At 33.6% G+C, this 22,141-nt stretch overlaps 1 protein-coding gene and 1 pseudogene across 2 annotated transcripts; both read right to left on the minus strand.

Annotated features, from left to right (window-relative positions):
• Positions 1–1,162: 1,162 nt before the first annotated feature.
• Positions 1,163–3,382, minus strand: LOC131067546 (probable glycosyltransferase At5g03795). Of its 2 annotated transcripts, none has more exons than XM_058002606.2 (4): positions 3,065–3,382; positions 2,776–2,848; positions 2,263–2,611; positions 1,163–2,161 (listed from the first exon to the last, which is right to left on the minus strand). In XM_058002606.2, the coding sequence occupies exons 1-4, from the start codon at positions 3,183–3,185 to the stop codon at positions 1,472–1,474; spliced, it is 1,233 nt and encodes a 410-aa protein (XP_057858589.2). In that variant the 5' UTR covers positions 3,186–3,382; the 3' UTR covers positions 1,163–1,471. The 2 variants fall into 2 exon arrangements, with proteins under 2 accessions (XP_057858589.2, XP_057858590.2); XM_058002607.2 differs by having other exon boundaries at positions 2,697–2,848; positions 3,065–3,132.
• Positions 3,383–8,584: 5,202 nt separating this feature from the next.
• LOC131067493 (probable glycosyltransferase At5g11130) lies at positions 8,585–10,700 on the minus strand (annotated as a pseudogene).
• Between the last annotated feature and the right edge of the window lie 11,441 nt (positions 10,701–22,141).

Genomic DNA, 22,141 nt, shown 5'->3' on the forward strand with positions numbered 1-22,141 from the left:
CTAAATTTGACCAGACCTTAGAAATGGATCTTTTTATATACATAATTGCTCATTATGAAAGGAGGATACATCAATTTCTACTCACAATACCATTTAGATTTGAGTATATTCATTTATTAATGTATTTATTAATTTTTTTATGCATTTTGAGATGGTGTGGCCTTTGGCATGATGGTACAATATTCATTTTCTCTTATACCATGTAGATTTGAGTGTATTCTAATTAAAAAAATTGGTGTGTGAAAACTTTATACTTGTGGATTGAATGAGTTTTTGAAATAATATTCTCATCGAAACAATACTTAGATAGTTTCACCCATAGATGGAGAAAGGAAGCAAATATATTGTTATCATATAATTAGCCAATATCGTTGTTTTCATGCTAGGGATGAGGTCCCTTGATTGACACCTCACTAGTTCATGGCTCTAGATCAAATATAAACAATTATTCGCATCATGTTCAACAATTAGCCAATCGCTATAGAAACAATTGTTCACCAAAATATAAACATGAAGTTACAATAAATAAGTAATAGCATTAAAAATCAAATTTAAAATACTATTCTAACTCATGCAAACCTATGAGTGAGCATTAAATGTGATATGCTTATGTTGTGGTCTTGCATGAAGAAATTGTTTGCATGGATAAGTTGACTAGCATGATTGGGGTATTAACTATGTTGATTAGATAGTTAATTCATGAGATAAAATTTATAGATTTATTGATTTATTTAAGGTAAGATTTGATATTATATTTATATATTTGATAAATATATGAATATTTACTTATGTATTTATTTATTTGAATGATAGGTAATTAATTTATTTTAATTAAACAATAAGAAATTGTTCAATTAAATAATAACACACTAAATATTAATAATATAAGATGATAATATATAAAACAATGATGATTAATAATCAAACCCACACTCACATATTTAATCAAAAGTAAAGATAATAAATATAAAGATTTGAATAGAATCTCAAAAGATAAAGAATAAAAATAAAGAAATAAAGTATTTTAAATCATATGAAAATAAATATTATCAATTAAAACACTAACCAAAATGATCATTATAGTATTAAACGAATTAACTAAAGACGTTGGTTAAGAGCAGAATAAATATTCTCTCTGAAAGAATGCTTCCACATGAGGCTCTAACATCAAGATGCCCCCTGCCATAATTTATAAAATAATAAATAAAAAAATTGTGTACACTTAACCCTTATAGAATGTTCGTATTGGGCTGGAGAAATGGGGTTAAATATATCGTATCTTTGTTTGTACGCTAAGAATGAACATTTCTTTCTTTTCCTTTCAATTTGTCGGGGAATGAATGTGAGGTGGACCTCTCCGAAGCATGGATGAGGCCTCAACTAGTTTGCTTTACACAGGAAGCAAGGAAAGAATGATACTGAGTAATTATACACATACATGTAAATTTCAAAAGAATTTGTGGGTCAGTAGTCAGTCATGTGGAGTAAGGTGAACGTTTAGTCTCCTGAGCCAAATGGAATGGAGGATCATGTGGAACATGTCGTAGGGTTTGGGAGGCTGATTTAGTTCAAAATGCGTGCGGACTTGCTTCAGTCTTTGCTGCATCTCCACATATCTTGTGAGAGGGATGGAGTCGAGTATTGTCCTCAGATTGGGAATTTCAGTGGAAGGAAGGAAGAGGGAAAAGGCATTCCAATTGAGGACGTCGCTGAAAGGAAGAACGTAATCATCTGATATTATGACCGGCACACACTCACTGTAGATCGCCTCTACAATTCGGGGGCTCGCTACCTCGTATCCGCTGGGGCACAAACAATATTTGCTCTTTTTCATCATCTCATTATAATACGGGGCGAGTTCCTTTGGAAGGTATTCATACACTCGAATATCAGAAGAAGAAGAAGAATCATTATCATTTTTCCAGTGCTTTAACAGCAAAGGTCTGATTGGCCCATGATTTCCACCTGCAAAAAAGGCAAGAAGAGGCCTTCGTAGAGCAGAATTACCTCCCATCATTCCGTTTGCTGCACCCGTTCTAAAATTTACCTCGGGTAGTGATGCATCTTTGGCGGGATTGAATCCTTCTGAGGTATTTGCGTTGCACAAAACCCTAATTGCTTTGTTGAAAAGATATGGATTTACCTTGGATGTTTCTGGCGCCTGAAAAGTGCAAAGGAAGAGGCGAAATCAAGAAAGGAAATTCACAAGGAAAATCAAAATTCAGATGAAGAAAATTAAGGAAGGTTTGAGTAATGACATGCCCAATCATGGCAGGACAAGAAGAAATGATCTGCGCCAAGGCTGCGGTTCCAAAAGGGATACTTGTTGCTCACTAGACTAATGTAATCGCTCACAAAGCGTTTCAGGGGCGTCGTATCGTACGTATTAGGCTTGTATACGTAGCTCACCATCATTACCACGCTGAAAGGAAGGAAAAAAACGTGAGCCTTCTCCGGGTCTGACGTAAGGAATCGATTTCCCAATTGAATCTCGTGAATAAACCTCCCTTCTGTCGTGTATATGTTTTTACACGGCCCATTGTGCACCAGAGGCAGCTCTCCCTCTTTATACACAAACATCTTGAACCTCTTCTCCATTTCCATATAACTCCTGCAACAGCAAACATTTATATTTACTCAAAAATAGACTCAAACTCAAACCCTAAATACACTAAGACTGGAACTCCATCGCTTACCGCTGAAATGCAAAGGCGTCCCTATAGATTACGCCGCGGGGTGTGTATCCATTTGCAGGGGGAAAGCGAAAGTGCGCACCTTTCCTTATAGTTGCTCGTGCCTCTTTCAGCTCCATTTCCACGCGCATCCTCCCTTGCCTTTTTCCTTTCGCCTGCACATTAATTCGATCTTTCATTATATTTTCGCAGTCCATCAGATTGCACAGGAAAGAGAGCAAATAATGGCAAGATTGCCAGAATTCATCGAAAAAAATAGCTAGGAAATTAAGTAAACCAAACAAATTTACAGATATAGTCTCGTATAAATCTCTTAATTTACAAATTGGTTTTTTTATACTATACTCGGGTGCTATTTAGACTATACTCGCCTGAATCTTGTCGGCAATGCTTTTGGCTGTGGAATTGTGATATGTTGCGTGCAAATGATTGTGGGTGTAGTCCATCCTGGGATTTGGATGCAGTGGCACAGAAGAAGAAATCGAATTCCATTGTGCAGGGATAAAAGGGGAGAGTAAATTGAGATTGTATGAATCCAAGAGTAGAAGAGTGCAGAGAATAGAGAGAGCAAGGGAGAAAGAGGAGGTAAGGTTACAGCAAGAGGAATCCATGATGACAGGTAAAGGTCTCAATGTGATTCAACAAATGTGCGACATGGGCCGGTGTTAAGTAGTATGTTTGCTTTCGATGAAAGCGGCGAAATGGATGGGCATCAAAGGGAGACTTGGGATAACGGGCCTTCCACGAGAGATGCATATATGGAATAATTAACGGTCCCATTTAAAGGAGGTTGTCTTCGACACTTAAAATGGAATCATCTTTTTTAGCGCCGGTGTTTCAAGGGCGGTACTAAAAGTTCCTCCGGCCTCTTTCACGGTCGTATATTTTATGTAACATGATATTATTTGATTATTTTTTGGAATTTTAATTTTTATAAATTCTGAAATAATTGTAAAGGTGTATTTTATCTTTTTATGTCATTTTTCATTTAGTTTTTTACTTATCTTAAAAGAGAATAATTTTATAAAAGGACATATTGATAAATGATTTAATTTTGTGTACATGTAAATTCCTTTTTATATCATTATTTACTTATTTACACATATTTCAATTTTTATATTTTTTTCTCATTCATAAATCTATCTCTATAGAATTCCTTTTTTATATCATTATTTACTTATTTACACATATTTCAATTTTTATATTTTTTTCTCATTCATAAATCTATCTCTATAGAATTTATTGTCCACGTGCTTTTACCTTTCCATTTACCAAGTCATTCATTTGAATGCAAGATGTATATTTATGCATAGATGTGAGCTCCAAATTTTCGAATTTCAAATTCAAAGTTTGACCAACTCCCACCCATTCCTTTCTTTCATATGTTGACCAAACACACATTTGTGTAATTTATCAATTTATCATTATTTACTTATTTACACATTTCAATTTTTATATTTTTTTCTCATTCATAAATCTATCTCTATAGAATTTATTGTCCACGTGCTTTTACCTTTCCATTTACCAAGTCATTCATTTGAATGCAAGATGTATATTTTATGCATAGATGTGAGCTCCAAATTTTCGAATTTCAAATTCAAAGTTTGACGAACTCCCACCCATTCCTTTCTTTCATATGTTGACCAAACACACATTTGTGTAATTTATCAATTTATCATTATTTACTTATTTACACATATTTCAATTTTTATATTTTTTTCTCATTCATAAATCTATCTCTATAGAATTTATTGTCCACGTGCTTTTACCTTTCCATTTACCAAGTCATTCATTTGAATGCAAGATGTATATTTATGCATAGATGTGAGCTCCAAATATTTGAATTTCAAATTCAAAGTTTGACCAACTCCCACCCATTCCTTTCTTTCATATGTTGACCAAACACACATTTGTGTAATTTATCGATTTATCATTATTTACTTATTTACACATATTTCAATTTTTATATTTTTTTCTCATTCATAAATCTATCTCTATAGAATTTATTGTCCACGTGCTTTTACCTTTCCATTTACCAAGTCATTCATTTGAATGCAAGATGTATATTTATGCATAGATGTGAGCTCCAAATTTTCGAATTTCAAATTCAAAGTTTGACCAACTCCCACCCATTCCTTTCTTTCATATGTTGACCAAACACACATTTGTGTAATTTATCAATTTGTCATTGTATTTAAAGGTATTTAATTGCGCTTATTTTTATTATCAAATAACATTGAATATCATCCACATTTCAAAACAAAAGGATGAACTAGTTGTTTTGTAACTAATCTATAGGCACAAAATCAATGCTAAGTAAAGAATAGGTCTTTCATATAATTTGTAGTATTATACTAATAAAGGTACAATTTCTCAAACCAATGATAGTTAAATTTCATAATCATCATCAAGGGTACACATCTTTAGTCATAGAGCTAGGTACCCACTATCCATTGCATTTTATTTTTATAGTTCATATAATTTTCTTTCAAACTACATTAGCCCACAAATCATCATTAATCAAGCTAAGTCAATTGTTGCTTATATGTGTGTGCATTATATTGGATGGGCCTATTTTAAGGTTAGGGAAAGCATTTTTTTTCCTTTACATTTGGTGAACCCATCCAATCCTAAATTACCTACATTTTCCACCAAGGTTATCTTCTTAATTTTAGGGTTTACCAACTTTTTGATTTGATTTTCCTTTGTTCTTTGTTCTTCATTGATTTATCTTTCTTCTAAGTTTTGTTATGCTTGTTCACATATTGTAGCTTTTACCCATGTCCTACCCAATACTATCTACTCTTTAGCACCTTATATTAGATTTGATATGGGACTCATCTTATCATTTATGATACATTTTACTTCATTGTATTTCATCATTTATTTACTCTCATTATGTTTTTAGATATTTTTTACATAATCTTGTGGACCCTATGCTTTTTGTCCTTGGATAGACCTTAATTTTCATTTCATGAATCCTCATGGCCCCTTATCCTCAATCTATGAAATTCTTCCATTACTAATTACACAATGTTTATATTATGTGTGAATGTGTTCCATTTGTCCTTGACTTACTCATGAAATATATAGATTACAAATAGTACAACATTGTCCATGTAAGATTTAAATTATCATTAATATGATCCTTCTTATTAAGGATTTGATCATTACTTTTCCTTCTCTATTAAATTCCCCCCATTTATCTATGATTACCATGTGTTGCATACCCTTTCCACGAATATTGATACTATTACATACTTGATTCTAATTTTGCATACTACTTTTGATGATCTTCTCTTAAAATGATACACTCCATGGCATATATATCATAGAGGATATATAAAAAAATGTGTGTGACTTCTAATGCTATGAATAATACATTATATGATGAATATCTACAAATTATAACATGATTGAAATAAGTTATTGTACAATATCACATATCATAAGGCTTATAATTCTCCATTATTTACATCTATTAATATTGATTCAATACCCACTTCTCATGTATAAATAATGTATCTTCAAATCACTCTATACATAGGCATACATAAAAGGAAGTAGATGTGCAAAAAATAATTCATACATTAACATGTGAGAAGGTATGTGTAAAAATTGAACAAAACATAAGGTTACATATAAGGATACATAATAAAACTCTACCATAACTTAGGTTATGTGCACGTAAAACCCATATAAAAGAAAAACCACAAACTTTAAAATATAAATAGATTGCATTCTCAACAACAAAGGGTTACAATACAATCTCAAGGAGGTGCCCTCATAGGATTATCACCAATAGACAACTTTAAAGAGTAATTCTAGTTGTGTAACGATATCTACAAATCAACTATTATTTACTCCACTCCAAGCACCCAATTCAAATGAAAATAAACCGAGTCGTTTCAAAATCATGTACCAATACATGGTCCCAAAAGTGGTTCCCAAATGGCACAAATTTTAATACACAAGTTAGCCATAATATTTTAGGCTAATTTTAGAAGATACCCTTTTTTGTCATAATCTAGATCATTAAAATATTTCTTATGATCCATCAAAGATCTAAGATAATTTGGATATCCCTCTGAATGTACTTTCCAAATATGTAATTTATTTTAATACCCACATAATAAAAAATAACTTTTTGAATGGAGTTCTAAAAACTATGTTTTAAAAATGACCATAGCATGTATGTTTATTCAGAAGTTCATATTGGGCCCGTTTACAAAAAGGGGCCTGTTATTTAAATAGCAGGCCGGCCCCCATTACTTTTTGCCTCATAGGTCATTAGAATATTATTAAATGATTATTAGAATCTAGGGCTTATTTTTAGTTCCATCATTTGAACTCTATATAACAAGGTATTCATAAATACAATTATTTATATTAAAATGTAACAAAATATTAAAGTAAATTATATTATATTTCATTTCACATGGTATCAAGTATAAAATTATGTGAAAAAAGAGTATTTATTAGTGTCTTGTAGAGAACACAAGGGTTTGAAGATAAAATCATGTACGTATTTTTGGTAAAAAAACATTAGCATATTTTGAGAAATAAAAAAAATTTGGTAGTGAATCGTGGTAAAAAGGGTAGATTAATGTAGGTTTAAATCACAGGAAAAATAAGAGATTTTTTTAAGGAAATTCATGCCATGATTCCATAATTTAATCACAATTATTGTTTCAAGTGCATCAGAAGTCTTCTTCCTTCACCTCTTCCAACACTTAGATAGGACACTTGCCAACATCCTCCATAAAATAACCTTTGAACTCTTCTCCTCTTTCATGGATTTTAATTCACCATGAACTGATCACCTCCACTAAATGTCACTATCGCTAATCCGCAATTGCAACTACATACACCAACTCAACTCATTCTTTTTCACCTCTATTGCATGAAACAACAAAATCAATTACCTCAATTGCTACAACATCTTTTCCAACCTCTTTTATTGCAATGTCTTCTTCATTACCATTGATTGTAGCTATAACTTCCTTGGGTACACCTTCACTTATCATGAACAATGTACCATCCTCATTAGGTTCTTGGTCGACTTCTATGACAACCTCTTCCTTTTGAACTTTCGCCTCTTCTACTACCTTAACCTATGAAGTACTTTCACTTCCATCGTATTCTCATCTTTCACTTGCCAACTGATGGTCTATTGCAACCATTCTCTCCTCTCTTTCCTCTTGATTCCTATGGGTTGATGCTATGACATCTTTTTTCTTTCAACTGCAACTATCCTTCAATGGGGCTCTCCACATCCCATAGATCTCTTACTAATAATACTCTAAAACTCCACAATTCTCTTGAGCTCTCCTGCAATCACTATCACTTCTCACACTAAACATTCACCTTCAATCACTATCACTTCTCACACTAAACATTCACCTTCACAACTTCATCTCTCAATTAATTAGGACTTCACACCTGCAACAATTCTCTTGAGCTCTCCACAACTGCTTCACCTATTGGCTTCTAGAACTACATTTTAGGCTACTATTTGAGACTACATTGGCTTCTAGTACTACATTTTAGGATACTATTTGAGACTACACAAAGTTACTATATTTTAGGATACTATTTGAGACTACACAAAGTTTTTTTAAAATCTCTTCTCCCAAATCATCATGAAAGAAAGCTTCTTTCACGACCATTTTATCAATCTCAAAATTAAAGACTATTATAAGATATTGTTAAAATTGAATAAATGCAAACTTAATAACTATAGAAATCACCGATCATTCATTCCCTCAACCTAAAAAATTATCTAAGTAGAATTTCAAAGTTGAATATCACTTTTATAGAATAAGTACAAAAAAGGACTTTAACTTGAGCTAATCGGAAAATAGGGTTTAAAATTGTGTAAACCTGATCTCTTATACTGTTCCTATCGTCCTAGAGAAATGGGGTTAAAAGTTGGCTTTGTTAATACGCTAAGAATGAATATTCTTTCCTTTCCTTTCCATTTGCCGGGGAATGAAGTGCGGTCGACCTCTCCTCGTGTATTTTCCTTGAGAGCATGGATTAGGCACTAGTGAGTAAGCAAGTAAGGAATGGTACCTATACATTCTCATGAGTGAGAGTAGATCCGATCCTTTTCTCAGACATTGTTTTTCTTGGCTCGTCAGACAGGTATTGAAGTTGGATATAATGAGTCAGTGATGTTGGGAAAGCTGAACGTTTAGTCTCCTCAGCCATATGTCATGGACGATCATGTCGTAAGGTTTGGGAGGTTCATTTATTTCAAAATGTGTCCGGACTTGCTTCAGTCTTTCCTGCATCTCCACATATCTTGCGAGAGGGATCGATTCAAATATTGGGAGGTATACCGAAAATGCCTTGCAATTGAGGACGTCGCTGAAAGGAAGAACGTAATCATCTGACATTATGACCGGCACACACTCACTGTAGATCGCCTCTACAATTCGAGGACTTGCAACGTCGTATCCGCTGGGACACAAGCAATATCAGAATAAGGGAGGGAGAGTTGCTTTGGGGTGTGTTCATACACTCGAATATCAGAAGAAGAAGAATCATAATTATCATGTTTCCATTGCTTAAACAGCAAAGGTCTGATTGGCCCATGATTTCCACCTGCAAAGAAGTCAAGAATAGGCCTTTTGCGTTGCCCAAAACCCCCTAATTGCCTTATTGTACAGATATGGATTTACCCTGGATGTTTCTGGCGCCTGCAAAGGAAGAGGCGAAATCAACCAAGATACAATAAATATAAAAAAAATAAACGTGAAGAAAACAAGGGTGTAAGTAGTGACATGCCCAATCATGGCAGGACAAGAAGAAACGATCGGCTCCAAAAGGGATACTTGTTGCTCACTACACGAATGTAATCGCTCACAAACCGTTTCGGGGGCGTCAAATTGTACGTTTTGGGCTTGTATACGAAGCTCACCATCATTACCACGCTGAAAAGAAGGAAAAAAACACGGGCTTCCTCCGGGGCTGATGTAAGGAATTGAAGCTCGTCAATAAACCTCCCTTCGCTCGTGTATATGTTTTTACACGGCCCATGGTGCACCAGAGGCACCTCTCCCTCTTATATACAAACGTCCATCTTGAACCTCTTCTCCATTTCCCTATAACTCCTGCAACAACAAACATTTATATTTACTCAAACCCAAACCCTACATAGAAATCAAAATACAGTAACAGTGGAACTTGGTCGCTTACTGCTGAAACGCAAAGGCGGTCCTATAGATGGATGTGTCGCCATTTGCATGGGCTACTCGCGCCCCTTTCAGCTCCAATTCCACGCGCCTCATCCGTTTCCCTTTTCCTTTCACCTGCACATTCATTCAATTCTACATTACATTTTCATTTGTTCATCAGATTGCACAAGAAACAGAGCAAATGATTGTAAGATTGCAAAAATTTGTCCAGAAGATAGCTTCTGAAAATAAGTAAATCAAACAAAATTAAAAAGGTAGTCTCGTATAAATCTCTTAATTTACAAATTTGTTCCATTATACTATAGTCGAGTAATATTTAGTGCATGGATGGAGATTTTTTAACAGTCCCAGAAGATTGCAAAATTATATCATCGAAACAAGAAAAAAACAGAGCCATTTTGGAAAAGTGCTAAACCATTATCAAAAAACAAACTGTCACAAACAAATTTAGAAAGCTAACATAGACTGTATAAACCTGAATCTCGTGGGCAGTGCTTTTGGCTGTAGAATTGTGATGTTTTCCGTGTAAATGATGTTGGCTGTAGTCCAACCTGGGATTAGTTTGCAGTGCCAAAGACGAAGAAATCGAATTCCATTGATCAGGGACAAAAGAGAATAAATTGAGATTGTATGAATGCAAGAGTAGAAGGCTGCAGAGAATACCGAAAGAAATGGAGAAAAAGGAGGTAAGGTTACAGGAAGAGGAATCCATGAGAGAGAAGATTTGATTCAACAAATGTAGGATGGGCGTCAAGTAATATATTGCTTTGGACGGAGGGTAGTGCAGAGTGCAGTCAAAATGAAATCGGCGAAGTGGATAGGCATAGCAGTGGGTGTTCCACGAGAAACATGGATATTGTCATTAAAGAACACGTTTCCACTAAGGAGGTTTCCCACCCACTGTTTAAATGGAATCATTTTTTTACGCCTGATGGTGAGCATGAAATTTATCTGTTAAATCATGTTTATCAGCAATAAATCACGGCTAAAGGGCAAAAAAGCGCGAAATTAAAGAAAACGGCCGCTTTGCACTGACAAACTGCAATGGCAATGAGGGCATCCGCATGTAGTTATCCTCAACCCGAAATGAAGGCAGGGGAAGGGGAATGTAAGTTGGCGGCTGAAATGGGGGCTCACATTACGGCCGAATTAATAAAAATGCGCGGGTTTGCTGAAAGTGAGTGGCAGAGGAGGATTTGAGGTTGTATGGTGAGCAAAAGAGAGGGTATTAAATTAACGGATCATAGAATATTTGACCCGAATTACAACTGTCAAACCGAACTCAATACTTGTATTGCACGTTTAATAACCGTTTTCTTGGTATTACTCATCAACGATTTCTACATAAAAGGTGGAGTCACGTTCTCCGAGTTTTACGAATTCATAAGGGTAAATAAGTTTGATTTTATTTTGCATTCATGTTCACCGTTTTTTAAGCATTCTAATGTTTAATGCATTTAATTTTATTCGTTTGCTTTGCATTCTTTATGGAGGTTTTAATTTTAAGGGGATTGAATTTTAAAGGTCAGGATTCAAAGATGTCACGGAAATTTAAGGACATGATTTTGTGTATATGGATGGCTGATATCTATAATGCGATTGTAAGAGGTCTTTTGGCTTAATAATTATGTTGATTGGAAATGGAAAAGAATTTTTTTATAATCTAATATAATGATTCATATCTTAATATGAGACTATTCTATATTCTTTATAAGAGACACTTATTTTAAAATTGAACTTTAAAATTGTGATTTGTATATCATGAATATAAATATAGTTCGTAACTATTACTACTTTTTACCAATATTATACATAAGTATCTGATCTCTCAAAAATAATTTACTTATTCAAAAATAATTTGTGAAATTGGTGGTCTAATGAAATTTAATTTTTTTATTATTATTTTTAAGTAGTCATCTTAAATTCATACTAATAATATTAATAATAATCTGTATAATTACAATTTAAAACAAGTGTCACATAGTGGCCAGTACTTGCCTTGTTAATTTATAGTTGAAATAGTAATTTATTAATTGTAACTAATATATTCTTAAATTTAATTTATTTTTTTAATTTGTAGTTGAAATAATAATTTATTAATTGTAACTAATATATTTTTAATTTAATAATATTGTTTTATATTATTTATCTTGACAATTTGTGATCGCATTGATACCTAATTTTTTTTTATGTATATTATAAACTTTGTCATGGTACATGCAAAGTTTGGAGGATTTTAAAACAATAATATCTATAATTATAAAATATTTCATGAATAACACATTAATAACTATATTTTAGTTATGATATGTGAAAGTTTTTACTGGTCAAGAAAATATGTAATTTCCACTCTTGTGTGTTCCTTGTGTTAATTTTTATTGATATGATAAATGTTATTTTGAGTTTTTTATTAGTGTATTATGTGATTCATGTGCCATAACATTGCACCAAACTTTTCAAAGAGGCACTAATAGTTCCATAAATTCCCCTTTGTGCGTCGTTAAGTTGGATGTTGTAATTTACCCAATTTCAATACTTTGTGAAGGGTCGTGGAATATTTGACCTTGGGCAGATCCAACACTGGCACGCACAGTACTTACCAAAAGAATTACCTTAACAAGTGAACAATAGTCACGTACCTATAACAAAAGTCCCTGAAGTATAGTTACGCTCAATTTGCTAAAATCTATTGGGTTCGTAAGTTTGGGTGAAATTCAGATTTAGCTAATATATGCTACAGTTTTTGTCCTCAATTTATGAGAATTAGTAGGCTGAAAGATACATGGTCCATCCATCTTCTACTAATCATCACGTAGGAGACTTGCTATTAAGAAAAAGAGGTATATATACATTCAGTACACAATTGAGTATACTAACTGCACATACATTCAGCCTGGCCCCATGGAGATTCAACGCTACAATCTTGAGTCCCAACTGAAAGGATGCTTGAGCATCTGAGTACGAGTGACCTGTCTCTGTCCAAAGTGCCTCAACAAATGGCCTCATAAAACATTGCCTTTGAGCTGTTATATGAATACAAGTTTTATTTTTAATTTCGTAAGAAAATAAATGCCAGTCTAATAAGAAATCAAGTTGCTGCACATTTACCATATTACATGGACTGGGCTTAGAAAAAGAACATTAGCAACCAGGAATATGATCATATGCTTACATTTACATTTACTACATAGACTTTAGAAACCTCATCGTCACTATCTCATTTTAATAATAAATACAAAATGTAATGTAAAGTATTTATATAAAAATTCCACACAATTTAAAAGTAAAAATATTTTAATTTATTACATATATAATTTCAATTTAAATAGGACTTGAAGAAATAAAGAATGATTAAATTCTCTCCTCTTATAATTTTTGGTGGACCATAAAAGCCTTACATTATAGATAGAGTTCAGATTAGCTGGATGTGTCACTTTTGCTAGGTTATAAACTCATGGCGTCCTTCCTGGTTTTTTGGTAATCCAGTTGCCAAAGGATCATGACTAAAATCACACCTAACTAATATCAATCTTCATTATGTAATCCCAAGTTATAAACAACACAACTGGATATTAAATTTTCCACATGAAGCACAAAGCAATGTCTTAACTGCACAAAAAGGCCAAGGAGAATTAAAATACCAGATAATAATCTTCTTACAGTTGTCTATGCCAGTTTGAATTACTAAATGCATTATAATATTAGCCATATTTCTTTATTAGTCGTGGGCAGCTAGTTGAGTGGTAAAAGCCCATTTTCTGTCTTCTGGAAGTTTGATAGCTTTGTTTATTAGCAGTGATAGATATTAATGCAAACTTCACTGACAATATCATCCACAAAAACCTTGTCTTTGCATGGCTATCTTCGGATTAGCAAACAAATGTATCCAATTATGTTTTAATCACATCAATATCAAGATGGTATTTGATAAGAGTTAAATGATTCTGTAACTGGGCGTTTGAATTACAGTGATGTAAGCAATTACATGGTTGATCTTCTATTTATGAGGAATGGAGCTCGGAGATCCATAATATTTCATTAAATTTGTCAAACAACACAACCAAGAAAGAGCCTTCTGAAATCACAAACTAACTATAAAATACAAAAGCAAAAACATCCATGTCTTCTTAGTGCCATAAAAAAGGCCATGCTTGTTCATAGAGAGATTATGGCTATGGATAGAATTAGTCATGTGATCGTGGGGTTTGTACCAAATGTGACCACTACCATCTCACTTAAGCACCGCTAAAGTTATTTGGGATTGGGACCGGGCATATTAAAATGTCCTGTGAAGTGCATCGAATTCCCCATCTATTTGTTTCATGAGAAAGAAGGATTACCATCTGCAAAAAAAAATTCAAAGAAAACTTGTATTAGAATACAAAGATAGGGAGCAATGAAATATGAATCTTAGTTTATCAATTAATGTTTGTTTATCAATTGGCTTGAAGAGACTACTTTTTAATCTGATGGAGCTGCTTTAAGAAATTTTCTCATAAACACATACGGAGATGGGAGGGTAAGAGAAGATCTGAACTTATTGAGGATGGATTTACCGTGCAATCAGTTTGAATGCAATGTGATTCATGACTACAACCCATATTAGCAAAGGACATGAACCAATGTTTCAGAATTTTGAATGTACGCATTTATGAATTATTTTGTAACACAGAACTTACTTGTAGACTGGTAGTATTGCATTTAGTAGAAAATAATCTGCACTTTCTATCAGGTGGGCTAAAGGAGAATGATATTAAAGGCTCATTTATGCCATTGCCTGCACATAAGAGCATGTTATTAATATGCATGTGCAATCAGGTTGAATGCAATATGCTTCATGACTATAACCCATATTAGTGAAGGACATGAACCAATGTTTCAAAATTTTGAATGTACGCAATTATGAATTATTTTGCAACATACTTATTTGTAGACTAGTAGTATTGCATTTAGCAGAAAATAATATGCAGTTTCTATCTGGTGGGCTAAAGGAGAATGATATTAAAGGCTCATATATCCCATTGCCCGCACATAAGCACATGTTATTAATGTGCATGAGCAATTGTTCTACAATAAAAACTAAAATTGAAATTTAGTCTTAACATAGGCAGTAGCAATGAAATAGGGTGCAATGCATTCTACCTTTAACATGCAAAGCAACTTTTTGCACATGCTTTGTTGAACCATAGATGTTGAAAATTAAATTTATAAAATGTTGATGTAATTAGTTACTATTATGATCATATACTTTTCGATAGCTGTAGCGTAGTAATCGATTACTAAAAAATAAAAATAAATAAAGCTAAATTGTCTTGGAGGCAAATTAGACAGGAACACCTGTTCGATTTCCAAGAAATGGTGATCTGGATTAGTGCTGATTTTCTAAGAGATGCAGGTCTGCATGTTTGTTTAGGGTGTGATTTCTTAACAGACCGTGTGCAGAAATGAATGCCCCTACAACTACGAAAATATATTAGAAAGCCACATACATTCAAATGACCAATTTAAAATGAAATTCTCCACATAATGAGTACCTACTTAATTCTAGCATTGTATAAATATGGCTATAAATTGTTTTATGTTTCTTCTTTATATTTCAGATGTGGAGAATTCCCTGTTGAGATTTCAGTAAACAAAAAATTAGCTCATGATATGTGTTAAGAACTTGTAGGAAAAGCAAAGGAATTCAGATGTATTAACAAGAGGTCTTTGAGAAACTGCAACAATCAAATCTTTATGTGAACATTAATTTGACTATTGAACAACCTCTTGTAGATGACCAAAATGTTACACAAACTGTGAAGCGTGTGATACATCGAAGAGTTGATGACTAGGTTGCACTTATTTCCCCTTCCACTACAGACTAAGAATTCATAATTTTTAGTTTTGTTATGTGCAATTGATAAGTGGTTTCCTAAAGTGTTTCGACCAGCTGCAGCTGCGACTATTGCTCACATAGATATGTATGCAGAATGTGGAAGAGTAGAAGGCACGTGAATTGTTTGACAGAATGCCTCAAAGAGATGTCATCAGATGGAATGAAACCATTCTCAATCCTTCACACACAAAGCACAAACCATTCTCAATCCTTCACACACAAAGCACAAGCTCTAGGATAGCGTATGGAAATCTAAAAGAGCATAAATTTTGTATCCTCCCAAACAACTTGATGCCAAATTATGTGAAGTGTTTCACTTGATTTAGTTAAAACAGGGCAAAGTATCTTGCATAGTACAACATTCGTTGCCAAAAAGTCTGATTAGGAGGGTTGCCAATATAGACATCACCAACGCATTAAATGGTGGCCTGAGAAAACAATAATACAGGTGGGTTCTATCCTCGATTGATTTTTGTTTTTTTTTAGTTCTTTGAGATAATTGCATTTTTCTGTATGAAAGTTTTTCAGGAAGAATACCAAGTGTTCTTAATGTTGAATCTATTATTAAGCATGGCACCAGGTCTACGCTATCATCTCTTTTATCCATCTGCAGGGATTGTTTATTAGCATTATTAAATACGATGGCTTTGGGCTGAATTGGACATCCCTTCAATGTATGGTCACATGGAAGGAACTATAGTCTTTTTCCTTGCAATGCACATCATTGCTTTGTAGAAACTAATTTGAATGCTAGGGTTCATTGTTTGAGCAACACATATTATGGGCATCTCTAGAAAGGGTAGAAAGACAAGCTTCAATAAGACCAAATGCTTGTCTTCAGAAAGTGCTCGTGCAGAGCCTTTAGAATCCAATGGAGTAGTTGAAAACAGAATGATGGTGGACACCCTCCTGCAAATAAGAATGAGAAGCTTTTAGATACCTTTGAAACTTTTAAGAAAATCTTAAAGGAAAAATATGCAAAGTTGGAGAAATCGGCTTACTAAATGAGGGCAATAGGGTAGTTCCAGATAGAAGACATTAACATTAGAAATATTGTGCCATGAAAGCTAGAAAGTGAAAATTTATGTGCTTGTCCCAATGGAGTGGCCCTTGAAAAAATGACTCCTTCATTTGGTTTGGAGAAACTCTAAACAAATATGCAATAAAAACTATCCCTAAGAATAGAGAAACCATAAACAATGTCCACATAACAACATAACAAACATTATGCCCATTTCCAGAAACAGATTTGACAATTTCTGCTCATATCAAAACAAAGTATTCCCAGAAAGTTAAACAAATTGAAAATCCAATTGTAGTGCTTACATTCTCTACTCCCTGAAGAGGTCGATGTATGCCATGTATGAAGCTTTCTAAACCGGCAAGCTTCCGAGAAACCCGTGTATAACAGGGAAAAAATATTAGCCAATCATTAAGAAGATAAATATTTTTTTTAAATTATAAAGTTAACAAATATGCATGTATACTTTAACATAAGTTAAAAAAAAATTAAAAAAAAATTAAAAAAAGAAAAATATTTGTTTATGATTGGTCTAAATAGTTTCTTTTAATAACCATTTAAGCACTCAAAATGAATTTTTATTACAAGAGTATTGCCTAACGACAAGTACTAATAAAGAGTTAAAAGAAGATAAAGAATTTTGTGGAAACACATGACATTTTTAGCAATATCTTATTTTTAGCTTCATGAATATTTAATTTTGTTTTTTATTTTAAGTTGTCCTCTTAAATTTTATTGTTTATTAAAAATATGAATAATATTTTTTTTTTAAATGGGAGACAAATGATAAAGAGGGAAAGAAATTTATGGAGCCAAGTGTCATTTTTTTCAATCCCTCACTCATGCCTACACTCCCTCCTCCCCCAACAATTTTAAATTTGCATGGGAACATATAATTTTGAAATACAACTATTGAATTTGTTGGCAAGAGACATTGCATAAATGATCCAATGTTGTCATTGATGTCAATTAATGCTAATGCATCCATCCACATAGCTCAGTTTGTTCATACCGGAAGAGTGATTGATTTTGGTTAAGTCCAACAGATTGGAAAACAAAGTATTTGATAGAGAACATGTTGATCGATCCGTACTTCAATACAGGTTTATATCTTGCATTGTGGATCTCAGGGAAGCATTATGGATGTGTTATCTACCATATTCCAAGTTTGTGGCATCTGGTGTTGACTCGTTGCTGAGTTAGATGATCCGGTGTGTTGGTTCTTAGTTTGTCAGAGCCGTTTAGCAGTATTGTGTAAATAATCATTGTGTGGATTATGTGGATTGATTTTGGTGCTTAGTTATGTGATTATGGCATGTTATTAGACAATTTTAGTATCCTGTTTGGTTCGCATATGCATTGGAGTTTGAATTGAGCCGACTCGGTATACACATTACGTTATTTATAAAGTGTTCTTGAAGCCAACATGTAGAAGATCTAATTTCATGTTGCGGATATAAAAGATTGATGGATATGATCATTTTGGATATCAGTGGTGGTGTGGAAAGTGATTTTGATCGAGTGTGCACAATTTCACATGTGCAAGTGAAGGATTTCTGCTCCGGAATATTGAAGAACAATAGGATAGAGCAATGTAGCAGAGCGGGAATGTGATTAAGAGTTTTGTGCTTAATCGAAACTATACCCTGGCATTTGTAGATGCTATTTTTCAGTTTAGACATTCCAATTTTATTTTGTAAAAGATTTTATAAGGCAGTGAGCCTTTCGGGGTTGTTGCCCTTCTTTCTTTGAGTAGTGAGCTCTAGGTAGTGTGCATTACCAATGTAGTATTTTTATACTTCTAATAGAGTATAATTATATTGTGGGTCTCACTCTCGCCATGGTTTTCCCTTAACTGGGTTTTTCGCATATAAAATTTGGTGTTATGGTGTTGTTGTTGATTATTTTTTGTTTCTGCATCTCTCTTTCATTCATTTGCATTAAGTGGTTAAAAGGACAAGTTAATAAGGTTAAAAATTGCAGGACACTGATTCACCCATCTCTTAGTGTTCCTTGATTCCAACAATTGGTATCAAAACCTAGTTCCTCAGAAGAAGCCTAACAGCTTGAGGAGGATCCAGGAAGGCGAGTCAATGGATTATGGTAGTCTTCAACATCAAATTATTGTGGCACTTGAGGATCTTGATCAATCCCAAGCTGAGGTCTGGCAGATAAAAGCGAATCTTAAAGATGCTGAAAACTTCATCCAGTCATTAAAAGATCAGTTGAACAAGTCAAGAGAAAAGAGAAAGGAAATTGTTGATAAGCTCAAGGAGAAAGAAAGCCAAAGCATTGATGACCAAGCCCTGAAGAAGAAGACACAGGAATATGAGAATCTTGCAAGAGAGAATGCAACCCTAAAACATGAGATGGAATCTATAGTGATGAAATTGACCAAGGAGATTGAGGAAAGAAAGAAGAATGAAGAGAATCTTAATTGGTCCTTGAAAAAAAGATCTGATGAATGCAACAGACTTGGTTGTGAGAATGGTCAACTAGAGCATGATTTGCATGAAACCAAAGAAGAACTTGGAAAATAGATTCTTCTTCGTAGATATGATCTTGAAGCTTCAAATGAGTACAAGGAGATGTTCAGGATCATCTCAGCCAAACTTAATGAGATTCTTGAAATCCAGAAGGATGCTAATGACATAAGAGGTCTTGGATTTGAGAAAGGTGAAAGCTCCAGATCTGGTCAAACCAATCCTGGGTATAAGAATGGAGTTGTGTCACACTTTGGGCCAACTGAGGGTAGTTCGACCGAACTGAGTCCAGCCGGACTACCCTCGGGCCGCGTGGCGCTGAAATGACATTGGGAGTTTGGTTGGACTCCCTTAGTTCAAATGAGTCCATTAAAAAAAAAATTAAATATTTTTTTATAGTTTGAAATAAGGGTAGTTCGACCAGTCCAGTCGAACTCAGTTTGACCAGACTAGCCTATGTGTCATGTGATGTGGCACAAAAAAGGTGAAAAACTCTATATTTCTAAAACTTTTCAATTTTGCTCAATTTTTCTTCAAGCAAAATATTTTTTTACAAAAATCGAAAAATACCCTTTTGTAGAGCTCGAAGTCACAAATCTAGACATATAATTTTTTTAGTATTTTGATCAATTTTAGTATTTTTTGTTAATTAAACATTGTGAGTATCTTTTTAAAGTTAAAAAAGAGGCTGATTAGAAATTAAAAAAAAATATTAAATGATATTAAAAAAAAATACTTTTCACTAGATGAGAGAATCTTTTCGAAAAGGGCTTTTTTTTTGTTAATGATAAATTTAGTAGTCAAAAGGTGACACCGAATGAAAACTATCAAATTTAGCTATGTTGAACTTCAAAATATTATAACAAGAAAAATATGCATCAATTTTTTTAATTTTTTTTAACACTACATATATATATTCTATATTTGGAGAAAAAAAAAGTTTGTTTTTATCTTTTTTGGTGACGCTGACTAGATCCCCTGATTTTCAGCATTTTTGAACAATGAAAAATCTATCTTTGAATTTATAAATAAAATAACAAATTTTTTCTTGAATTTTTAAAAAAATAACAGACATAAATTTCATTCATATTTCTACATTTGATCAGTTTACTCAATTTACAAATGCCACTTTTATGCGATTGAAGTTAAACAGTTTTAGTTATGTTGGTAGGTTCCTTTATAAAAATATGACACAACATTGTGCTTTTACTCTTCTAAGTATCAAACTTAGAAGAACAAAGATAAAAGGTCTCTGGTAAGGCAACTTAATGCCAATAAGTTCAATGGCAACTATTTTGTTTGCAATAAATTTGGTCATATGGCTAATCAATGTAGAAATAGAATGAATCAGAATGATCCATCTTTCTCTGGTCAATGTTTCAAATGCAATAAGTATGGTCATAAGTCAAATGAATGCAAAAGTGTGATAAATAACCTTCAAAATAGAAGAAATGCCAAATGTTATGCTTTTGGTAGGTTTGAACATGTTGTTGATCAGTGTAGATCAAGAGGAAATCAAGGGAATTTAGGGCCTAGACAAGAAAATGTGGTATGCTACAATTGCAATAAATCCAGTCACATTGCAAGATTCTACATAAGAAGAAATGTGAATAGGAATGGTCCAATAGACAAGAACAAGAATGTGAAGGCAAATGATAAGGGCAAAGATAAAGTTGAAGAGATCAGAGAACATATGAAGAAGACATGAGTGAAGAAGAGAGATAATGATGCAAGGAGTGGGTCTGCACCTGATTCAGATGTTGAAACTTCATCTGATAACTAAGCTAAGGCATCTGACATTAGGCGAGTTTTCATGAAAATCATATAAACCCCTTGTTTGAGATCTATGCCTGATTTCGGTAGGTTGTAGAAGTTGTAATTGGTCTATTAAAAGGATTTTCGAAAGTGATCGAGTAATGTTGAAGGTTTGCAGAAGATATTTTTGTGGAGCAAGTCTGTGATACAGAGTATCCGGAGAACCTAAGGACATGTGCATTAATTACACTGAAAAGTTAGGTTTGTGAATGATATAAGGCAATTCTATTAATTCATTTATCACTTGGAATTCAAAGTGGCAGTGCTTGAGCGAGCTCTGAGAGAAGATTTCAACAAGCTCAAAGCAAGAAGGAGATTTGAAAAGGAACCCTAGTTCGATGAACAAGATATTTATCTGAGAAGCTTGAAACCCTAAAATTTGTGAACAATGGCTACACCTTTGGTTGTGGATATTACAGAGAGATCCTGCCCAAATTTCAAGAGGCACCCTTTTAAATCAGTAGAAACAGATCCTCTTGGTGCTTTTTTGTCTGTTTCATATGGTGTATTGCATGTAGAGGACGTTAGAGCATACATCCACTTGAAAATTGATGAAATTGGTGGATCATAGATCCTGAATCTATATAACAATCAATTGCTTGATGATAATTTCAAATTGAAACTTGAATTCAAAGTGCTAAAGGAGAAGAAGTTCATTTAGGTGGTTAGGTTTCTAGTATTTGATGAAGATGATTGGGTGTGGTACGTTCTAAGAAGAATCCATGATGAATTCATGTGGTTGAACCCCCCACATAAGATTACCAAAGAAGCTATCCAGGCTGTGATAGGATTCAGCTCAATCGGTGGATTACCTGCGTTGAAGGCGGTGAAGAACCAAATGGTGACATATGCAATCGGTTCATAGTTTAACAAAAGAGCCATGACTATTAGTGACATATTGGAGCATGATGTAATATTCACATTGATGGTGATTGGATATAAAATATATCACTCTAGCAGAGACAATTCTATATTTGGAACGACCATCTATGTTGCCTACCAGATGGTCCGAGAGAACAAGGAATTTGACCTATGTGAGTTTCTCCGGT

This window comes from Cryptomeria japonica, chromosome 10, assembly GCF_030272615.1.
Source record: "Cryptomeria japonica chromosome 10, Sugi_1.0, whole genome shotgun sequence".
Lineage (NCBI taxonomy): Eukaryota > Viridiplantae > Streptophyta > Pinopsida > Cupressales > Cupressaceae > Cryptomeria > Cryptomeria japonica.

Bases quoted from the DNA above. Each gene is read 5' to 3' on its own strand.
- LOC131067546 (XM_058002606.2), bottom strand. From the start codon at position 3,185: ATGGAATTCGATTTCTTCTTCTGTGCCACTGCATCCAAATCCCAGGAT. The intron at 2,612-2,775 runs GTGCGCACTTTC...TTGCTGTTGCAG, and splicing joins ACGAGCAACTATAAGGAAAG to GAGTTATATGGAAATGGAGA. The intron at 2,162-2,262 runs GCATGTCATTAC...TGCACTTTTCAG, and splicing joins TCTTGTCCTGCCATGATTGG to GCGCCAGAAACATCCAAGGT.